Raw genomic sequence first — 22,289 nt, forward strand, 5'->3', positions numbered from 1 at the left:
TTTGGCTAGTGGTCCTTTCCTCCATTTTCAGAGCCAGCAACAGTGGATTGAGACCTCACTAAATCACTTGGCCTTTTATTCTGTTTCCTTTTTCCACTTTTAAGCCCCTCATGATGACAGTGGAGTCCTGCTGTGTCGCTGTAGGATAAGCACTGGACCGAAAAGTCAGTTTGAACAGCAAGGTTGACAGTTTAAACTCACCAGCCACTCCTTGGAAACTCTATATAGGGTCAGTATGAGTTGGAACTGATGGATGGCACTTAACAACAACAAATTATGACAGTGGGTCCATCCGATGATCCAGGATAGTGTCCCCATTCCAAGGCACTTAACCTTGACCCTAACTGAAATTCCTGGTTAGCAGCATCTTTGGTGGCCTGTTAACATCTTTGCTCATCCATCAGCAGTGGAAAAGATGAGAGCCCATATTGTCCACAGATCTCACAAACCCAGGGCCCCCATGTTGACTCCTTCGGTATGGGTTGCACCTCAGTGTAAAGAAAACAAAAATCCTCACCACTAGACCAATAAATAACATCCATATAAATGGAGAAAAGATTGATGTTGTCAAAGACTTCATTTTGCTTGGCTCAACCATCAACACTCACGGAAGCAACAGTCAGGAAATCAAATGATGTATTGCATTAGGCAAATCTGCTGCACAAGACCTCTTTAAAATGTTCAAGAGCAAAGATGTCAGTTTGAGGACTAAGGTGTGTCCGACCCAAGCCATGGTATTTTAATTACTTCATATACATGTGAAAGTTGGACAGAGAGTAAGGAAGATCATAGAAGAATTGATGCATTTGAGTTATGGTGTTAGAGGAGAATATTCAAAGTACCATGGACTGCCAAAAGAACCAACAGATCTGTGTTGGAAGAACAGCCAGAATTCTTCCTGGAAGCCAAGATGGCTAGACTTCATCTTTCATACTTTGGACACATTGTCAGGAGGGTCCAGTCCCTGGCGAAGTATATCATGTTTGGTAACATGGAGGATTGGAGAAAAAGAGAAAGAGGAAGACCCTTTATGAGTTGGATTGGCACAGTGGCAGCAGCAGTGGGCTCAAGTGTAGTAACGATTGTGAGGTTGGTGCAGAACCAAGCAGTGTTTTCCGTTCTGTTGTGCAGAGTTCCTATGAGTTGGTACCCACTCGGTGGCACTGATCAACAACAACAGCTCCTATTAACTTAGTTTCTGCCCAGACTTAAGGGAAGAAGAGGTCAGCTTCTTTGGTGGATGAGCAGTGAGCACCTTTGACTGTATCTGAGGCCCCAGGCCCCTTCACCACATCCTCGAAGCCCCTGGGAGTTGGGTGGGTCGGAAAGGGCTTCTGTTTGCTTAGAGTAGGACTCCCTTTCCCCCAGGATGCTCTCCACTGCTTCCATCCAGCTCCTGCTGCCTGCCTTGGAGCCACGTACTTTTAAATTCTTTTTGCTTTCATCTTGTTGTTAAGTGCCATCAAGTTGGTTCTGACCCATAGTGATCCTGTATAGGGTTTCTGAAGAGGAGCTGGTGAGCTTGAACTGCAGACCTTGTGGTTCAAACCAACTTTTCAATCCAGTGCGTTAACCCACAGTGCCAAGTCGCTGGGTGGCGCTAATGGGTAAGCACTTGACTATTCACAGAAAAGTCGGAGGTTTGAACCCACCAAGAGGCATGTTGGGAGACAGGCCTAGTGATCTGCTTCTGAAAGCTCACAGCTCTGAGAACTCTGTGAAGCGGTTTTACTCTATACTCATGGAGTGTCCATGACTTGGAATCAACTTGATAACAACAAACAAAAACATTATTTAAAAGGGGGCTATGATCCCACTTGCATGAAATATTTAGAATAGGTTAAGTGTATAGAGACCAAAGTTGATTAGTGGTTATAAGGGATGGGTGGGAGGGAGAAGGGGAGGAAAACTCACTTCTTTGGGCATGGTTAAGGGGGATGGATGAATAATGGGATGAACATCATGCTATTGATCCATACACATGGAGATGGTTGAAATGGTAATTGTTTGGATGCATATATATTTGCTGCAATAAAATATGTTGTTGTTAAGTACCTTCGAGTCGATTCTGACTCATAGCAACCGTCTATAGAGTTTCCGAGGAGCAGCTGGTGGGTGTGAATCGCCAATCTTGTGGTCTGTAGTCTAGTGCTCTTCCATGCTGAATTCATTGTCATGATTTGAAGCACAGTGATTTGGAGTGTTTAAGGGAAAGTGATCACTGTCTACCATTTTCTTTGAAATGCATTAAGAAGTTAGTTGGAAAAGGACCATATAAATAGGTCGGTTAAAGGTCCATTGCCTTAAAGCTGATTCAGACTCATTGACCCTATAAGACAGAATAGAACTGCTCTATAGGGTTTCTGAGACTGTAAATCTCTATGGGAGCAGAGAACCTCATCTTCCTCCCATGGAGCAGCTGATGGGCTTGAATCACCGACCTTGAGGTTAGCAGCCCGACACTTAACGCACTGTACCACCAGGGCTCCTTTGTGAAAATATAGTAGCATGTGAAGGATAGAATCCAGCAGGGGATAGATGGATATTTACTGTCACAATTTGAAAATTCTCATAGTAAAATGTTGAAAGAATTCACTAGGAAAGCTATTATCTCAAGAGAGCAAGCTTTTGGTTCATTTAATACATATAAACATATACCAGTGGTTCTCAACAGAGGCTGGTACAGAGGCAGTTTGGTCATGTCTGGAGACATTTTTGATTGTCGAGACTGTGTTGGTGCCTGGTGTTACTGGCATCTAATGGGTAGAGGCCACTAAGCATCCTACAATGCACAGGCTAGTCCCACAACAAAACATTATCTAGCCCCAAAGCTCAACAGTGCTGAGACTGAGAAACTGTTGTATAAACACATATAGCTTCCTGGGTGTCACAAATGGTTTGCATTCAGCTACTCTCCTGGAGTCTTGGTTTGGCGCTGTGGGTTAATGCGCTGCCCTGCAAAGTCTGTTTGAACCACAAGATCAGCAGTTCATGCTCAAGTGGCTCCTTGGAAACCCTATACAAGGGTCGCTATGGGTTGGAACCAACTCAGCGGCTCTTAACAACAACATCACTATCCTAAAAGTTGGCAGTTTGAATTTGCCCAATGGCAGCACAGAAGAAAGTCCTGGTGATCTGCTTCTGTAAAAGAATTATCATTAGGACAATCCCATGGAGCAGTTTCTTATAACACATGGGCCTTCCATGAGTTGGCTCTTTGTTTTTTTCCCTTCTTTTTTTGATACACATATTTTTTTTTTGATACACTTGTGGTGCCATAGGACAATCACTCAACCCAAGGTCAGTTTGAACTGCAAGGTCGATGGTTCAAACTCATCAGCCGCTCCTTGGAAACCCTATATAGGGTCATGATGAGTTGGAACTGACTCGATGACACTGAACAACAACAACAACCCCCTGGTAGTGTAGTGGGTTACAAGTTGGGTTGATAACTGCAAGGTCAGCAGTTTGAATCTACCAATTGATCCAAGGGAAAAAAAACAGGCTTTCTGCTCCCATAAATCCATTCTCTGACACCTTATGCAGGGTGTTATGAGTCAGAACCGACTCCATGGCACACAACCACCACCCATATAAATATGTTGTTGTTGTTAAGAGCCTTGCAGTTGGTTCTGACTCATAATGACCTTATATAGGGTCTGAAGAGCTGTTGTAGGCCTGAACAACTGACTTGGCGGTTAGAAGCCCAGTGCTTATCCTGCAGTGCCACACCAGGACCCCGTGTATATACATATATATACATGCACATATATATACATGGAGTCCTGGTGTGGCACTGCAGAATAATGTACTAGACCGCAAGGTCGGTTTGAACTGCAGGAGTGTTGGTTCAGACTTAGCAGTCGCTCCTCAGAAACCTTATACAGGGTCACTGTGAATTGGAGCTGACTTGACGGCACTTCACAACAGCAAAGATATGAAAACTCAAGCTTACAAACAAACTTATGTATAGATTATAAGCCCAATTTTGTTTAAAATATGTGTAAATGTAAAATATGTGCACATGCATGCCTATATATGTTGTTGTTGTTTTTAAGTGTCCTAAAGTCAATTCTGACTCATAGCAACCCTGTATAGGGTTTCCAAGGAGCAGCTGGTGAGCTTAAACTGCCAACCTTGTGGTTCAAACTGACCTTGCAGTCTAGCACATTAACCTGCAGTGCCATACCAGGACTCCTGAGTTTTCATAGTGAACTATTATTTTCCAAGTCGATGACTTACTTTTTCAGGATCATGCTTTAATGGTGATCTGTTGCACCCATCCCTGTTGGGACATTCTCAGGGGAGCTAGTCCCAGTCCCATGAGTCAGTCTCTGTTTTGTGCTGTGAATGCCCCTCCAGGCAGGACTCAGTGGTCCACATTGAGTTGGCTACTGCAGCGGTTGTTCTCAGACTGCGCCGGACTTGTTTTCTGACTGTCCTGGGCTTATCCTTTCTCCTTGGGTATTAGCTCTCTGTGCCTGTGCAAGTGGAGGTTGCAGCTAGCAGGTAGTTGTCCTACTAGCTCTGGGTCAGCACGGGCAGCCCACATGTGGAGCAGAGGGACAGAGACCCCTGTAGTCTGATTTTGTCTTTCCTCTGCTCCTGCACTTCTCTCCAAGTGCCATCAAATTCCAACAGACGCTAACCTCTGCTTTCTTTCAAATGCAGACCTCACCTTTTGATGAGAAGAGAAGGAAAGAATGGACTACAGCCACCAAACGTCTCTTGTCCCTTGCGGACAAGATAAATACATTTCCAAGTAAGAGTTTTTGCTCGAGTGTTATGTCTCTGGGGGCCAATCCTGTGTTGGGTACACTGCAGGTGTATTGGAGCAGGGGCAGGTGCTTTCTCTGTACGTGAAAGAGCTGGGGCTCCTATGTGAGACGAGGAGCTAATCCAACGAGTTTGGACCAGTGAGATAATCAATCAGCAAGGCACTGCTACAGTTAAAAACTCACCCCCAGAGCCTGGCCCTGGAGAGGGAAGTGAAGAGGTGGTTTTCAAGACATGTCACCTATAGGGCCTCAAAAGTTGGGTCCTGGAAGGCTTCCTAGAGCAGGAGGTGGCTGGTGGCTACTTGTGTCCTGTCTGTGATGTCCCCTGGGGGAGTCCTGCAATGGTGTTCCCCTGCGCTGCTGTGGTTCCTCTGAACAGAAAGGCCAGCTTTATTGTTCTGTATGCACTGAAACCTCTTGAACGCTAAGTTATTGCTAACGTGACAGAAGCTGAGCCAAACTTGTTTTTTTTTCTTCAAATTCTAAGCTTGAAGGTATGTTGTTCTTGTTTTTTTATGTCCTGCACATATTCATTGTGCAACATATTGGATGCTCTTTTTAAAATGTAGATTTAATTTGTGGTGGTGCAAACCATTAATTGCTTGACCACCAACTGAAAGGTAGTCAGGGACACTTTAGAGGACAGGCTTGGTGATCTGCTTCAGAAAGGTCACAGCCTTGAAAACCTTCTACTCTGCAACCCTGGGGGTCATCAAGAGTCAGAATGACAACTAACACCACCAACAAGGTTGTTTTTAGAGCTCCTCAGTAGTGTAACGGCTAACCCACTCAGCTGCTAATGGAAAGGTTAGCAGCTAAAGTCCACCAGAGGTTCTTTGAAGCAAAGACCTAGCAATCTACTGCCAAACAAATCAGCCTTTTGAAGACCATATCACAGTTCTACTCTGATACACAAGGAATCCTCATGAGTTGGAGTTAACTCGACACCAGTTGTTTTTAGCCCTCCCGACACACTTGTTCATTACATACACGCTTTTATTTTTTTATTAGTTTTTTTTTATCGTGAATTGAGTGAAAGTTACATACATGCACTTTTGCAGGATACAGATAATTTGTATTGTCTTTATTGAAGGATTTCCCCAAGGATTTCAACCAGCCAGTAATATTAAGTCCTCCTTTCAGATTTATGTGCTCAGAAGTACTAAACCGCTTATGTTTTCAGTTATCTGGAAGCACATTTTTTCACTAATTCGTTTCAGCTTTCATACAGTTCCTCCCGCTGATCTAGGTTTGTCAGGAGCTTCTTGGAATTTCCAGCTGGTTTGTCCTGACTTGGCCTAAAATCTCTCCATTGAAGAGCTGAGGGTAGAGGGAGGGACTGAACTTGGTTGCCTTTTTCCTGAGATCAGTGGGCCCCTCGCTGCTGAAGCTCATGGAATGCAATAACAATCAGTGCTAGATAAAGTTGCTTCTAGAATATTCATGGGTTTAGCAAGGAAGCACTCTGATGACAAAGGTGGGAAGTCCATCATACACCATTACTAGTGGTGGTGGTGGTGGTGGTGGTGTGGCATGGAGTCGATTCCGACTCACAGTGACCCTGCACAGGGTTTCCAAAGCTAAATGTTTACTGGAGCAGAAAGCCTCATCTTTCTCCTGTGGAACAGCTAATAGTTTTGAACTGCTGACTCGTAACCATTACGCTACCAGAGCTCCTTACCATTACCAGTACTATAACCAAATGAGAGCTGTAGTTGGCAGCGAAGGAGGCTTGAACCCAGACTTCAGGGGACAGTAAGTTTTTCTGAATGTTCACAAACTGAGCCCACCAGTGTGACCAGCACCTAGATCAAGGTAGACTATTGTCAAGGTCCAGAAACCCCTTTGTGAACATGTCTAGTGATTAACCCACAAGGTGAATTACATTCTAAATTCTAAAATCCTGAATTTCCAACTTTTTACAAATGGAATAATTCCATATGTGCTTCTTTCTGTCTGGCTTCTTTCACTCTGCATACTATATGTGATTCATCTGTGTTGTGTGTGTTGTTGTTGTTAAGTGCCACTGAGTCAGTTCCGACTCATAGCGACCCTGTGTAGGGTTTCTGAGGAGCAGCTGGTGGGTTTGAACCTCCAACCTTGCAGCTCAACTTATGTTGCATTCCATCGCATTACCCTGCAGCATTGCATTGTGTGACTACAACCAAACCAAGCTCACTGCCGTTGAGTTCATTCCAACTCATAGTGACCTTTTAGAACAGAGTAGAAGTGTCCCATCAAACTTCCAAGGCTGAAAATATTTGTGGAAGTAGACTGACAAATCTTTCCACTGCAGGAGCAGCTGGTGGGTACGAACCTCAAAACTTTTGGTTAGCAGACCATTGCTTAACCACTGTGCCACCAGCACGTCATTATGTGATTATACCTCTCTTTATTTATCCATTCCACTGTTGATGGGAGTTTTCAAGTTTTTGAACACATGATAAAATCGTGTCTTTGAGGCATAGGTCAGTGGGGCACAGATCATACTCTTTTAACCTTTGGAAAAGTCTGGAAATTTCTGAGTCTTGTGAAGACCTGCAATGATGGTCCCTTCTTAACTCCCAGCATGGATGAGGCAGGGCTTTGGCCATGTTTGCCTTTGTGTGACCGTGACTTGTTGGACCCTAGGGAGTGTTGTCAGGGGTTCCAGCCTCTGTCAGCAAATGAGGCCTGCCTTTGTTTTCTAGAGTGGCTTCTTAAGCTCGGTCTGTTCTTTAGTGATGGTTGCTCTTGACGCTGTTCCTGGGGGAAGATGGTGGTGGAGTGGTGGTAGCAGGAATCTGCATACATCACACGTGTATACCCACAAGCACCCAAAGTGGGGTGGCTAAAGGACAATTGGAGGTGAGAAAAAGGCCACAACTGCATGTAAGTAGCTCCGGCCAAGAAAGTTAACATCACTTGTATTTCCTCTAAGGAATGAGCTTCTCCTGCACCTGAAGACCTACAACTTGTACTATGAAGGCCAGAATTTGCAGCTGCGACACCGTGAGGTAAGGCTTCCCCGGTAGGGCTGTGTGGCTCCTTCCCAGGTGGGCCAGCCTATTCTTTGTTTCCGTGTGTCTTGGGTCTGAAGGAGTCCTGAGGTTCCAAGATGCCCCTGCCCCTCCTGCCACCTTGAGTGGCCTCTCTCTCATTTAGGATGCTAGAAGGATTTCCTGGGGTTCTGTAGAAGGGCAGTTTCATACTAAGAAGGATGGACTTTTTATGTCTATGGCTGTGTGGTTGGGCTAGCACCAGTTCCAGAGTGGGGATTCTCCAAAGGGAGGGTCTCATGATATGACCCTTTCAGATGGCTCTGAAGCAGACTTCCTCTTCTTGGGCAACCCAAGAAGCCTGCTCAGTTCTCAATCACTGAGCCTAGGTCATACTGCTGCAGTGACTTGGCCAAGTTCTGTAAGCTCTGGATGGTAACGCTTGGATCTTTCCCCCACTGCAGCCTTCTTCCAGGTGCCTTCTTTGGAGTTCTCTTTGTTAACCATCTGTCTGTCCCAACCCCTATCTGCAACCTAAGCTTACTCCTCTTGTATCCATTTCTGTAGAGCCTGTTATCAGATAGGTGACAAGTTATAAAGGAACCCTGGTAGCGTAATTTATACTCAAGTGTTCTTGACTGATAAGAAGGCATGTGTAATACATTTCTAAGGACATTTTCAGGTTATCAAGCCATTGAGATTTAATCTATAGTAACACATATCAAGTGGTGGAATTTCAACTAAGACAGGCTGGTTGGGGATAGTGTTTAGGAGGCAGTGGCCCTTTTTTAAATGTCCCTCAAACCACTTCACTTAGGTCAAGTTCTACTTTGGGTTAAATTCTGTCCTACATTCATGTATTAGGAAGTAATGATTCTAGTTGTCAAACTGGAAGGCCACATAATAGACTGTGGAGAAATCATGTCTGTGCCCCCATGTTTTTCCAAAATGTCCTAAAGTTGCTTCGCTCTTCTGCCTTGATTTCTTCCTCGCTCCCTCTCCCACAGTGATCCTAGGACTCAGAGTAGCTGCTGAATGCACAATGATCATCTTCACCCACTGGGCGTAACTTAATGATGTGGCTATGACCCAGGTCTGACCCTTGTGGGCCTGTCCATAAAACATGAGGTCTCAAAGAGTCTCTTCATTCGTGATTGGGTCATGAACAAGACCATGACCCTTAAACAGCTTTCCTGGGGTGTGTCCTATAGAATACATCAGAATACCCCATGATGAAAGGGTTGTTAATAGATTCATTTCTTTAGGATAGAACCTATAAATGACCTTGGAAGGATTTCATACTTAGCTTCTTGTCCGTCAGCAATGCATGAGTATAAATTTGGAGCTCTTGCAAGATTTATTCACCTGTTGAAGATTCATAATATAGCACGTTAGTTTATTACAGCCTCTGGACAGTCCTGTTGTAAAGGAATCTGATTAGTGAAGCTCGGCCATCTCCCAACTCATGAACGCTCATGCCACCTTTTCTAAGGTAACAGTCGATCTGTTGGAGGAGCTGGTGCCGTGCCGAGTAAATTTAGGGAAATGCTGCTTTTAATCTGCCTACAGTGTATGACTAAACCTATGTCCTAGCTGAGCCCTCATGTGGTGCTGTAGGATGAGTGCTAACCACAAGTTCAGCAGTTCAAGCACACCAGCTGCTCTTGAAAACCCTATACAGGGTCACTATGAGTCAGAACCGACTCAATGGCACTTAACAGTTCCTTCCCACGGACATATCTCAGGATGTCCAGCTAAGACATGTCCAGTTTTCTGTCACTTGTCCCCACCTGTGGTGCTGGGCTCTGCAAGACTCTTCTGGACTCATGGTGCTGACTGCTTTATGGGCAGGAGGAAGATGAGTTCATCGTGGAGGGGCTGCTGAACATCTCCTGGGGACTGCGCCGGCCCATCCGTCTCCAGATGCAGGATGACAATGAGCGCATCCGTCCCCCACCCTCCTCCTCTTCCTGGCACTCCGGCTGTAACTTGGGGGCACAGGGGTGAGTGAGAAGGATGGGGCTGAGGGGTGTCTGGGGACCACAGGGTGGGGGGAGTTCCATGTGCTCTCCAGTTGGTAAATACCACCTTCTTCTAGCCCACCCCTGGCGTGGCCTCTGTACCCACTGCCACCATTGCCACCTGCTTTGGGCTGAGGATGAGAAGAGAGGGGCAGACAGTGGTGTGTCTCCAATCACGGAGTGAGAGACGCTGTGACAGTCATGAGGGGAGATGCTGAGTCAGAGAGAGGAGGGGAGATGCTGAGTCAGAGAGGGGAAACACCGAGGCCTGGGGAAGCTGTGTCCTCCCTCATGGAGAATTCCAGAGTCTCAGGGCTGTTGCTAAGGCCAGCCAAACTCAGGCTGCAGATTTCTCATAGGACACCTGGTACCTCAACCCCTTCCCCACTGGGACACTTGTGGTCCTGACTCCTTACAGAATGGTTCCACTCTGGAAAAGCTCGGAGCAAAGCTCTCCTAGACTTGGGGGCATCTGGAAGAGGAGGAAGAAAGGCTGATCCCAACTAGTCAGCCAATCTAGACCGACCAGGGGTCTGCTTCTTGGACCATGTGTTGTCCCAGGGTCCCGATTAGAATGTCTGTGGAGACTCAGGCTGGTCCTCCCTTCTCTTTTTCTGGTCCAGATGCCAAAGTATGTCAAGAAGGCAAACCCATTACCTTGGCTTTTGGGGACTTTAGTGTTTAGGATCAAGCAACAAGCCTTGTTCAAGTCTAAAACATGCTGATGCTGACTGATCTGGGGCTAGGACCTGGGCGGAGGGAGGTGACCACTTGGCCAAAACCACAGGGATGTTTTTGCCATTTTAAATGAGAACCAAACCCTCTCTTTTGGCTGCATTGAACATTTTGTTACACTCCACAGCCAAATCTCTTTCTCTGATGTGGAGAGAAGTCTCCAATGTGGCCAAACCCTGGAATTGATCTGGTTTCTGTCCAAGGCAATTTCAGAAAGGTCCTTGCCCAGCCCATGGGGAGCTAGGATTTCGGGTCAGAGTTCTTTGGTTTCAACTCGCTTTGCTGGATTTCACAGGCTTTGTTTCGCTTTCTGCATTTTCACTGTATTTGATTTCAAATGAGCCAAAACCCTCTTCACGGCCCCACCCCAACCCCAGACCAGGTTACATTCCGTTCCCTCAGTGAATTAAAAAAAAAAAAAAATTTTTTTTCATTTGATTATATGAACTTTGGGGTCCTGGTATGGCCCTGTAAGGTAAACACTGGACTACTGACCACAGGGTCAGCAGTTCAAACCCACCACCCGCTCCTCTGAAATTCCATAGAGGGATGCTATAAGTTGGAACTACCTCAGCGGCACTTCACGACAACAACAACATAAGCTCTTTTAAAAGAAGCTCTGGTGGAACTGTAGGATAAGCACTGGACTGCTAACCCCAAGGTCAGCAATTCAAACCCACCAGCTGCTCCATGGAGAAAAGTGAGGCTTTCTGCTCCTGTAAAGATTTACAGCCTCAGAAATCCAATACAGGGTTGCTATGAGTCGGCATCTGCTACATGGTAGTGGTTTGGGTTATATACCCTTTGGTGAACCCGTCAAAGGTCCTCCACTTCCTTCCCTGTGGCATCTAGTTGGGCTTTGGTGACTCTTGAAACGTGTAAGTACTTTTAGAGAGTTTCAGGACTGGTAAATAATTTCATCCTAGATGCCAGCTTCAATAAAGTGAATGCATGGGCCCCAGTGTTACGGCAGGGTATTAGATGAGGAGGTGGGGAGTGCCTTCTGTGGGTGCCTGTACTCCCCTTTCCTGAGAGGATCTGTTCTGAGGTTCAGAAGTCTATGCGTGCTACTGCAATAAGAAGTTCCTTCATATCTTCCATTTTCATTGTATTGTTTTCCTTTGAGACCATCAAGCAGATAACATGAGACCTGTCTCCACTGTGTTCACTGATGCTGAGTCTACTCTGAATTGTGGTGACCTTCAGTACGATGAGCGTTACCAGCTCCTGCGTCACCCCCACAATCACCAGCATGTTTGAGTCCATCCTTGAGGTTCTTGTGCTGATCATCTGTCTTAGCCAGCCAGTGCTGCTCTAACAGAAATGCCGCAGACTTTTATCTTCTCACAGGCTAGACGTCTAAATCCAGGGTCCTTCTGGGTGATATTCATGTGGCTTAATATCCCCCACCCTTGTCTAATCCACTCTCTTTATATCTTATAGGACAGACTCAAAGCACACTGTACACTAATCCTCTCATTAACATGACAAAGACATCAAGCATGCACAATTCAACCCATAACACACCGCACTAGGGATGACCTTGTTGGTCCTCACTTTCACCAAACGTGATGTCCTCCTCTAGCTATTGATCTTTCCCGATGATGTATCCAAAGTAAGCGTGTTAGACAATCTGTTGTGAGCCATAAGACATTCATTGGCTAATTCTCAGAAGTACTTAAAGTTAGATCACCAGGCCTGTCTTCCCAGTCTGTCATAGCCTAGAAGCTCTGCTGAGACTCGTCTACCATGAGCGACCCAGCTGATATTTAAATACCAGCGACCTAACTCCCAGCATCACCGCCACACACAGGCCACCACAGTAAAACAGACAGATGGGCGGTGGCTTCTCACCATGTTGTTAGGTGCTGTTGAGTCGGTTCTAACTCATAGTGACCTTTATGCACAACAGAACAAAACACCTCCTAGTCCTGTGCCATCCTCGTAATTGTTAAGCTTGAGCCCACTGTTGCTGCCACCATGCCCATCCATCTCATTGGGAGGTCTTCCTCCACTTTACCAAGCATGATGTCCTTTTCCCCATTGTTGTTGTTAGGTGCCATCGAGTTGGTATCGACTCATAGAGACCTTATGCACAGCAGAACGAAACACTGCCCGATCCTGGGCCAACTTCACTACTGTTGCCACGCTTGAGTCCATCGATGCTGCCACCTAGCCAGTCCACCTCGTTGGGGGTCTTCCTCTTTTTCTCTGACCCTCCACCTTACCAAACATGATATCCTTCTCCAGCAACTGGTCCCTCCTGACAATATGTCTGAAGTATGAGAGATGAAGTTTGGCCATCTTGGTCTTAATTGATAGCATGTGTGTCTTCCTGTTTGGGCAAGTCCTCTGTTGACTTTGGGCGTGTTTCTCTGAGCTTTCCCCATTGTTCTCTTTGGTTGTGAAAAGGTATGTGTGTGTCTCGACTCAGACTGCCTCCTTGTGGTCCTTGCTCTGCCTGGCTGAGGGCTCTGTCCGTGAAGCTCTGAGAGCACTGTATCAGTGTCCCTCCCAAAGCTGCCTGACCTCTGGCAGCCAACCTGTTGCATTCCACTTTTCCTCCAGATGCCCGAAGTATTTGTTGAGTTTTCCTCCATAAGAAATGGCTATGAACTGGAATCCTGGTCCAAGAAACAAATAGTCATTATTAAGGTTTTTTAACTAAGCAGTAGAACCCGTAAGTGCTTGGAAAGTCAGCACGTACAACACATGGGCTTTATTTTCTGGGATTCTCCATCCTGGGTTTGCTAAATTGGTTGCTTGTGCTGTCACAGATTCTGGGAAAGAGCATCTTCTCTCTCCAGAGCCCCCCTAAATCCACCCTCCACACTTAGCCTGGGAGCTGGGCCAGCACTGTGGGATGCTCGACCAAGCCCACCTTCATCGCCTGATGTAGGCTGGTCTTCAGCCCAGGCACAAGCCACATGTTTTGGAGAAGGGGGGGAGCTGAGTCCCTGAAGGGGCTAAACTGACATCCCTTGTGGTTGTTTTCTGTTCCCAGCACCATCCTGAAGCCCCTCAACATGCCCAGTATCCAGATCTCAGATGTAGATGCACCTCCAGAGAGTGACCAGATGCCTAGCCCCACAGGTAGGTGCTTGCAGGGAGGAGTTTTGGGTTTGGGGCTGGGTGGAGACAGCTGTGTTAGTATTGTGGACCATCATTTTGTTTTTGAAAAAACAAAATTCATGTGATTCAAGATTCAAAATATTACAAGGAAAAGATGTGAAGTCTCTCACCTCATCCGCACCCACCATTGAGTCTCTCTCTCCTTGGAGTCAGCTGCAGAACCTCCTTCCCATGATCCAACTGAATACATACCAATATATCATTTGTTTACTTCTTAAAAAATCTTTTTTTATTGTTTATTAGGTGAAAGTTTACATGGCAAATTGGGCTCCCATTTTGAAGCTGTAGCTCATGTGGGCTAGTTTCTTCTTTGGCTTCCTTCATTCTCTTTTGCTCCAGACGAGTAGAGCGCAATAGTTGTATCATAGGAGTCCTGGTATAGAGCTATAGGATAAGCACTGGGCTGCTAACTGCAAGGTTGGCTGTTCAAGCCCACCAGCCACTCCTCGGAAACCCTATACAGAGTCTCTATGAGTCAGAACCGACTTGGAAGCACACAACAACAGCAACAACGGATGACCTAGTTTTTTCTCTGGTTTCCTTTATTCTCTTTTGCTCCAGACAAGTAGAGACTAATCAATAGTTGTATCTTACATGGCTATGCACAGACTTTTAATACCCTAGATGTTACTATCAAGCCAGGAAGTAGAACATTATCTTTATGAGATATGTTATGCCAATTGACTGATTGTCTCACAAGACCATGGACCTAAGCCTTTTCACCCAGTAAACCAATCCCTGAGATGTTTGAATATGCCTACAAAGTCTTCATAACTGTGCCCCCCATGTGTTTTACTGTGATGTGAGTATATATATGCAGCACATACAAACATGTATACTAAGAGCCTTGGTAACTCAGTGGTTAAGTGCTTGGCTGCTAACCAAAAGGCCAGCAGTTTAAGTCCACCTGCTCCTCTGCAGAAGAAAGATGCGGCTGCTTCTGTAAAGATTTCCAGTCTTGGAAACTCTATGGGGCAATTCTCGATCCTACAAGATTGATATGAGTCAGAATTGAAGCGACAGCAGTAGGTATTTGGGAAAGATGTGCTTATACATGCATACATATATGTACTCACATGTGCCTTCTTATGCACATATATGCATACATATTTACCTATGTCACCACACACATATTTTTGGTGTTATTACTGTTGTTGCAAAATTGTATGTTACAGCATTTACCAAAACTGTCCCTTATTCTTGAGTATCTCTTAGTGTCTTTATTTCACTGGTCAAGTTGTGCACACTGCATTCTTATTGCTGTTATTAAGTGCCGTCGAGTTGGTTCCAACTCATAGTGACCCTGTATAGGGTTGCCAAGGAGAAGCTGATGGGTTTGAACCACTGGTCTTATGGTTATCAGACCAGTGCTTATCCTACAGCACCACACCAGGACTTGGGTATTGTCTTTCCCATCACCAAAAATGACAAATGTCTACTATGTAGAAAGTGACTCTACCTCCCTTTGCCTTACTCTCATAGCTTCATAATTGTCAGAGAATATTGCTTTCTATGTATGTACCTATAATTGACTTTTTATAACGTGAGACCTTAGAATATTTATCCCTTTGTGATTTACTTATTTTACTCAGTATAATGTCCCCCAGATTTCATCTGTGCTATGTTTTGAGAACTCATTATTTTTTATAGTTAGGTAGTATTCTATTGTATATATGTACCACAGTAGTATGTAGCTACCAGCTCTTCACTGGGACTTCGACTCTGCAGACTGGTCACTGGAGGATTTTTTCCAGTCTTTGCTTCAGGAGGTTAAAAGTGAGAAGCCAAGAGGAATGGGAGTGGTCTCAGCTCTGGGGCATCTCATAAGATCTAATTCAGGGGTCCCAGGAAGCCCACAGATCCCTTCATGGATCCTTAAAGAACACCTTCACTCAATTGATTTAGTCACTTCCTGGTGATAGATATTTGTTTCTAGGCTTTTGCTATGATGAATAAAGTTGCAGTCAGTGGCCCGGGACACATGTCATGTCTTACAGTGGTCAGCATCTGTAGGGGACTTCAAAGGGAATTGCTGGGTCTGAGGCTTTGGGCATTGGTAGCTCTAAAAGTAGTGCCCATTTATCCTTTCGACTTTATTCTAATAGTGGTGGTTGCTGTGGAGTTGGTTCCGAATTATTGGGATGCTGTATAGGGTTTCCGAGGCTGTAAATCTTTACAGGAGCAGAACGCCTCATCTTTCTCCTGTGGAATGGCTGGTAGTTTCAAACTGTTGACCTTGAAGTTAGTAGCCCGACTCGTAACCACTACGCTAGTAAACCCTTATGTGGTGCTGATCCGTGCCAGGCATTGTTCTAAGTGCTTTCCATGTATTAACTCATGTCAACACTCCTAAAAATCTTATCAGGTGGGTGCTATTATTACTCCCATTTCATAGACGAGCAAACTGAGGAACAGAGAAGTAAGTGTATATGATAATGATGGAGCTGGGATTGGAACACGAGAATCTGGCTGTAAAATCTGTGTGCTCTTAACTTCCTCACTATATTGTTTCTAACTAGTAAAGTATTGTTAAGTGCTGTCGGTTGTTGTGTGCTGTCAAGTCAGTTCTGACTCTTTACAGCCTTGTGTAGGGTTTCTGAGGAGAAGCTGATGGGTTTGAACCAACAACCTTGTGGTTATCAGCCCAGTGCTTATCCTACAGTGCCACACCAGGACTCCCAGTAAAGTATGTTGTTGTTGATGGTAAGTGCCACTGAATCGGTTCCAACTCATACTGGCCCTGTATAGGGTTTCCAAGGCTGTAAATCTTTGCAGGAGCAGAAAGCCTCATTTTTTCCCTTCAGAGTGGCTGGTGGACTTGAACTGTGGACCCTGTGGTGTATCCTACAGAGCCACTGTGCTCCCCAGTAAAATATATGTTATAGTTTTCCCCTTAGCGGTACACACTGTTTTATAAAACATGGATTTTTTGAGGCAATGGTCCAAGCGAAGATTGACCTCTTATTGATCAGTGGAGGAAATGGACAGGAGGTTGCTCAGGACCTGTAAGGGGAGCCGGGTGGGGGTGAGAAACAGCCCCTGTCTGGGTTGGCTCTGTGCCCATCCACATGTAGCAAACTCTCCCTTCCCTTCCTGCACCCACATTGTCACCCAGCAGCATTTCTCTTTCTTTTCTTTTTGAAGTTTTTATTTTGAATTGGATGAACATTTATAGAGCAAACTCATTTTCCACTCAGCAGTTCATACACATTTTGGTTATCATATTCATTGCAATCCCCACAATGTAGCATCCTTTATGTACTTCCTCCCTGTGTTTGCCATTTCTGTTTCGCCCTCTTTCCTAATCCCTCTGAATTTTGTCATTGGGTAAATGACAAATAGCTGATTATTCTAAAGTTGTATACCTCCCTGGTTTTATTGTTCCTCTGACAGACCTGTCTGTTGTTTGAGCTGATACTGAGTTCATTTCCAGACATGAAGGTGACTAAGGTTCACAGTCTCAGGGTTCCATCTTCTCTATCCAACCAGTCAGCCTGGCCTTTTTTGAGAAAATAATTTTGAGTCCAAGTTTCACAATTTTCTCCTACGCTATACTCTATTTGGAGTCCTGGTATGGCGCTGTGGTTTAATGTGCCAGACTGCAAAGCCATTTAAACTGCAAGGTCGGCGGTTCAAGCTCACCAGCTGCTCCTTGGAAACCCTATACAAGGTCATTATGGGTCAGAACCGACTTGATGGCACTTAACAACAGCAACAATGTGAACCCTTTCAGAGCAGTTGGTAGTGGTGGTTGGGCACCATCTAATTCTTCTGGTCTTAGGGTTTCAGAGACTAATGTTCACAAGGTCCATTAGTCCATTGAATCAATTGTTTGCATCTTTTTCATAACTCTTGGTTCCTCCAGACTGGGAGAGACCAATATAGTTAGATGGCCACTCATGAGCTTTTAAGACTGCAGTTGCTACTCATCAAAGTAGGTCAATAAGTAGAACATTGTCTTTATGGCTTGTGTTATGCTAATTGACCTTGGTGTCCCCCAAGACCATGGCCAAGACCAGTTCTCAGTACACAGAAGGAGACCATCATCTTGTATGTGAAGGGATTTCTCATCCCTCCCCTCCCTTGGCCCAGCCTTTTCTCTCTCTTCCACACTTTCTCCTTCTACTCTTCAGCTGCTCTCAGGTTATGGAATCTTGAGGTTGGCAAAATAGTGGGATGATGAGGGACAGGACAGTGCCTGTCCTGGTGGAACGTCTCCTGACCAGTGGGACTTCAGGCAGGGATCTGTGGGTTTCCTGGAACCCCTGAATTAGATCCTGTGAGATGCCCCAGTGCATACTTGATGGCAGGCAGGAGATCTGAGACCACTTCCAGCCCTCTTTACTTTGGGCTGATCCCTTCTCATTTTCAACCTCCTGGAGCAAAGACTGGAAAAACCCTCCAAGAACCTTTTGCCCACTAACCACTCTCTGGTGTTGATGTGAAGAGCTGTCTTCTTTTTGGGGAGAAGGCCCTTGGCTAGAGTTGGTCCAAGACTGGGGTAGTGTCTCCATCTGGGTGGGTTGGGTTAGGACTACACTGTCACAGTGTTGGGCAGAAGGGGGTCTCTGCAACAACCTGGAGGTAGCTTTAGCTTTCCCAGCACCCTCCACTTGGCCAGGAAGGTAGTGATGCTGCAGGTGAGCTCAAGGAGGGAAAGATGGCAGGAATGCACCAGGTCTGCAGCAGTTAGCAATCTTTATACATATTTGGCATTTCTTCCTAGCAGACTTGTCCATGACCACCAGTGTGGCCCCTGGATCCCACTCTACTCCCCAGCAGAGATCCCCATTTTCTCAGAGCAGGGCCTCACATGGAAATTGTGCCCTGGCAGGTCCAGCTGCCTATAGCCTCTGAGACCTCCTTTTAAAACTTGTTGGGTTTTTGGACAAAGCCACCTTAGGAAATGGTGCTTGCACCATTTCCCAGCATCCCTTGGGAAGGCATCACCTGCTCCGGTTGGTTGTGGTTGCTGTGGCTCTTTCCACAGAGAGAAGGTCACATGCAAGGCTGCCATGTCCCAGGCCCGTCCAATAGGGCTCCTTCTCCTTCTCTTCCCTCAGAAACCAGGGGCCTGAAGCCCCTGCAGGAAGACACCCCGCAGCTAATGCGTACCCGGAGTGATGTGGGGGTGCGTCGCCGCGGCAACGTGAGGACACCTAGTGACCAGCGCCGAATCAGACGCCACCGCTTCTCCATCAATGGCCATTTCTACAATCATAAGGTGGAGCAGAGAGGGGGGCTTATCTTGGGTTCCCTGGTGGGATATCCCGAGGGCCTAGTGCTTTCGGTGCAGTTTTCAGTCCTGTGGGTGGGCGGAAGGCTCTGCTGGCTCTGTGAGGATCAAAGACCTAGCCCTGAGCAGCCCCCCTGGATGAATTCAGGGGCTGGATAAAGGGACCCCATAAACTCATCAGACCCCAATTGGCCAGTCTTCTTGCAACCCTGGCTTCAAGCTTGGGGTCTGAGCTAAAGGCTGCTCCAATGCACAGCTCCTGGGGTTCAGACTTGTGGAATTCAGTGCATGCCCCCCATCCTGAGCTGGCCAATACCTCTTTCCTGCAGCTCCAGAATCATTGTGGAGAGTGCTCAGAAACCTCTGAGTACATAGTAGAAGGGTCTTTGTGAGTGTTTTATTTTGGGGCAAGAGCCTCACCTATTGCTTCCCACCCTCCCCTTCAGCCTTGCCACTTAGCGAGCACAGACCCTCAAGCTTTTGTGGGAGACATGAACTCCTGGGTTAGATGCCTGCCAAAGTCTGATATTTGCCAGACTGTCAGCAGTATTGAGCTTCCAGAAGCACATTTCCTCTCACCCCAATTTTCTAGGCTCAGCTAAGCAAGCATGCTTCTGGGCACTTGCTCAGTGGCGGCTTGGTCGGGTACAGGGCAGGAACACCTAGGTTCTAGCGCCGTCCTATCCACCCTCCCACCTGAGTTGGACCCCTCTGTTGACAGACATCAGTGTTCACACCGGCCTATGGTTCCGTCACCAATGTCCGCATCAATAGCACCATGACTACCCCGCAGGTCCTCAAGCTGCTGCTTAACAAATTTAAGGCAAGTGCCCTGTGTACCTTGGTGGTGGTGGGGCGGGGGATTGGGTTGTTCAGATCCTCATTGCTCAAGGCCAAAAGCCCAGATCAGCAGCATTGATTTCACCTGACAGCTTGTTAGAACAGCAGCTTCTCAGGCCCTGCCCCAGACCTGCTGAGTCAGAATGCCTGAGGTGAGGCCAGGAAATCTGTTTTAACAGGACTTCTATGGAGATTGATGCAGCGTAACAACAAGGGTGAGGATGTGCAGGAACCGGCAGTGTTTTGTTCTGTCGCTATGTGTCGGAACTGACTCCATGGCACCTAACAACACCACCACCAACAGAGTTGGAGAGGTTGTCCTGGTGTGGCACTGTAGGATAAGCACTTGACTGTTAACTATGAGGTTGGTGATTCAAACCCACCAGCTGCTTCATGGGAGAAAGTTAACGCTGTCTGCTCCCGGACAGATTTACAGCCTCTAACACATATTGTAAAAATATGTACAACAAAGCATTCGCCAAGTCAACAATTTCTACACATATACAGGGTCACTATGGGTCAGGACACACAGGAAAGCTCTTAGCAACAACGGCATCATTAAAGAAGAGGGGATAAATCACAGTTAGGATGTTTACATATGCACTTTAAACAACTCTTTTGCTCCTAATTCAGATAGAGAATTCACCAGAGGAGTTTGCTTTGTACGTTGTCCATACCAGCGGTGGTAAGTTGGAAGACACAGTGTACTTTAAAGCTTTTAATTAACTCAAAATAGCAAGTTAAGAAAATACCTCAGCCTTGTTTGCCTCCAAGGCTGATGGGTTTGCTGGATGTGGCTACTGGGGAATCCCATATATGGTCAGTAATCATACCCCGAAACCTGACTGACTATTTTTAAAGAAGCTGGATTTTCTTGAGGGACAGACAAAAGCAATTCCTGTAACGTAGCACCTCCCAATGGGTTGGAGGCATGGTAATATATTGGGGGTTGGGAGGGTATTATTTAAATAACATTTATTGAATCATGTATTTATAAATCAGGCCCCTGACTTTTATAGCTGCATCTTTTAAGATGCCTGGTCTGATTGGGCCTCTGAGTTAACCAATACTTAAGGTGAGAAGGGTCTTGGGTGGGACTCAGGGCTGCTCCTGACTGTGTGTGGTTCCAGAGAAACAGAAACTGAAGGGCACCGACTATCCGCTGATTGCCCGAATCCTCCAGGGACCCTGTGAGCAGGTCTCCAAAGTGTTCCTCATGGAGAAGGACCAGGTGGAGGAGGTCACCTATGACGTGAGTCCCCTTCAATCAGCGGTCTGTCCTCAGGAGGATGAGCATTCAGTTGGGTTTCCAGCAACTAGGGCATAGCTTGACTTTTTGGCCTGTTTCTCCTCCCATTTTTTGGTAAATTGTGGTAAAAATATGTACAACAAAGCATTCGCCAAGTCAACAATTTCTACACATATAGCTCAGTGACATTGATTACATTCTTCAAGTTGTCCAAAAATTCTCACTATCCTTTTTAAAATCATTCTACTAGTAATCTTTGCTTTTTGTTTGTCTAGTTCACATAAGTGAGATTGTACAGTACTTGCATTTCTTTTTTTTGTGACTGGATTATTTCACTCAGCTAATATTTTCACATCAGGAGTCCTGATGTGGCGTTGTAGGATAAGCACTGGAGTGCTAACTGCAAGGCCAATGGTTCAAACCAATCAGCTGCTCCTTGGAAACTCTATACAGGGTCATGATGAGTCAGAACCAACTCAATGGCACACAGCAACAACATTTCCAAGATTTATTCATGTTATAGCAAGCATCAGAACTTGATTTCTCTCCATGGCAGAGCTGTCTTATGCCCTTTTTTACTTGCGATTCCTCGGTGATAGGTTTTCTTGAAGCAGTAATGGCTGTGAGTCAGTAGGATGAAGACAGAGGCCAGGTTGAGGGAGTGCACTGTGGGAGTTGGGGAAATGCTAAGACACAAAGTGATTTCCATAGAAGAAATAATTTCCCAAGCCTTTCTTGAGTACAGTAAAGAGAACTGAGACGTTTCTGCAGACCATCTCTTATCGACTCTAAAAAGCTAGCAGTAATTCTATCTTATTTTATGTCTTCATCAGCTTTTGCTGTAGTAATAAACATCCCTAAATCTTACAGGCTTACCATAAGCCCCAAACCAAACCCACGGCTATCCAATTGATTCTGACTCATAACAACCCTATAAGGCAGAGTGAACTGGTTCTTAGAGTTTCTGAGACTGTACATATTTACAGGAGCAGATAACCTCGTTTTCCTTCCTCAGGTAGGGTTGAACCATTGACCTTGTGGTTAGCATAAGCCCAACACTTAATTCAGTATGCTACCAGGCCTCCTTGGCTTGCAAAAGAAAGCATTTATTTATTTTTAAGGTTTTTTTTTTTTTTTTTTCCGGTTTGAGTAAAAGTTTACAGGGCAGATCATGAGTTTAAATTCAACAAATCATACACCTTGTTTCATTACAATGATTATAATCCCCTCCATGTACCATCAGTTAACAGTATTTCTCTCTATTCACTTTAGCTTTTTTAAAAAAAAAACAAAAAACAAAAACACTCAGGCATATGTAAT

At 45.6% G+C, this 22,289-nt stretch overlaps 1 protein-coding gene across 1 annotated transcript in view; it reads left to right on the forward strand.

Moving 5' to 3' along the window:
• The first annotated feature begins 4,672 nt into the window (after window positions 1–4,672).
• RASSF2 (Ras association (RalGDS/AF-6) domain family member 2) overlaps window positions 4,673–22,289 on the forward strand; it is a 23,882-nt gene continuing 6,265 nt past the window's right edge. Inside the window, exons 1-9 of the mRNA XM_006870423.1 lie at window positions 4,673–4,762; window positions 7,699–7,774; window positions 9,608–9,759; window positions 13,517–13,605; window positions 18,708–18,868; window positions 19,602–19,703; window positions 20,354–20,405; window positions 20,851–20,972; window positions 21,569–21,582. Coding sequence (XP_006870485.1) covers window positions 4,704–4,762; window positions 7,699–7,774; window positions 9,608–9,759; window positions 13,517–13,605; window positions 18,708–18,868; window positions 19,602–19,703; window positions 20,354–20,405; window positions 20,851–20,972; window positions 21,569–21,582 — 827 coding nt within the window. The 5' untranslated portion in view covers window positions 4,673–4,703. The remainder of the gene's footprint in view (window positions 4,763–7,698; window positions 7,775–9,607; window positions 9,760–13,516; window positions 13,606–18,707; window positions 18,869–19,601; window positions 19,704–20,353; window positions 20,406–20,850; window positions 20,973–21,568; window positions 21,583–22,289) is intronic.

The sequence above is a fragment of the Chrysochloris asiatica genome, unplaced genomic scaffold, assembly GCF_000296735.1.
Source record: "Chrysochloris asiatica unplaced genomic scaffold, ChrAsi1.0 scaffold00141, whole genome shotgun sequence".
NCBI classification, from domain to species: Eukaryota; Metazoa; Chordata; class Mammalia; order Afrosoricida; family Chrysochloridae; genus Chrysochloris; species Chrysochloris asiatica.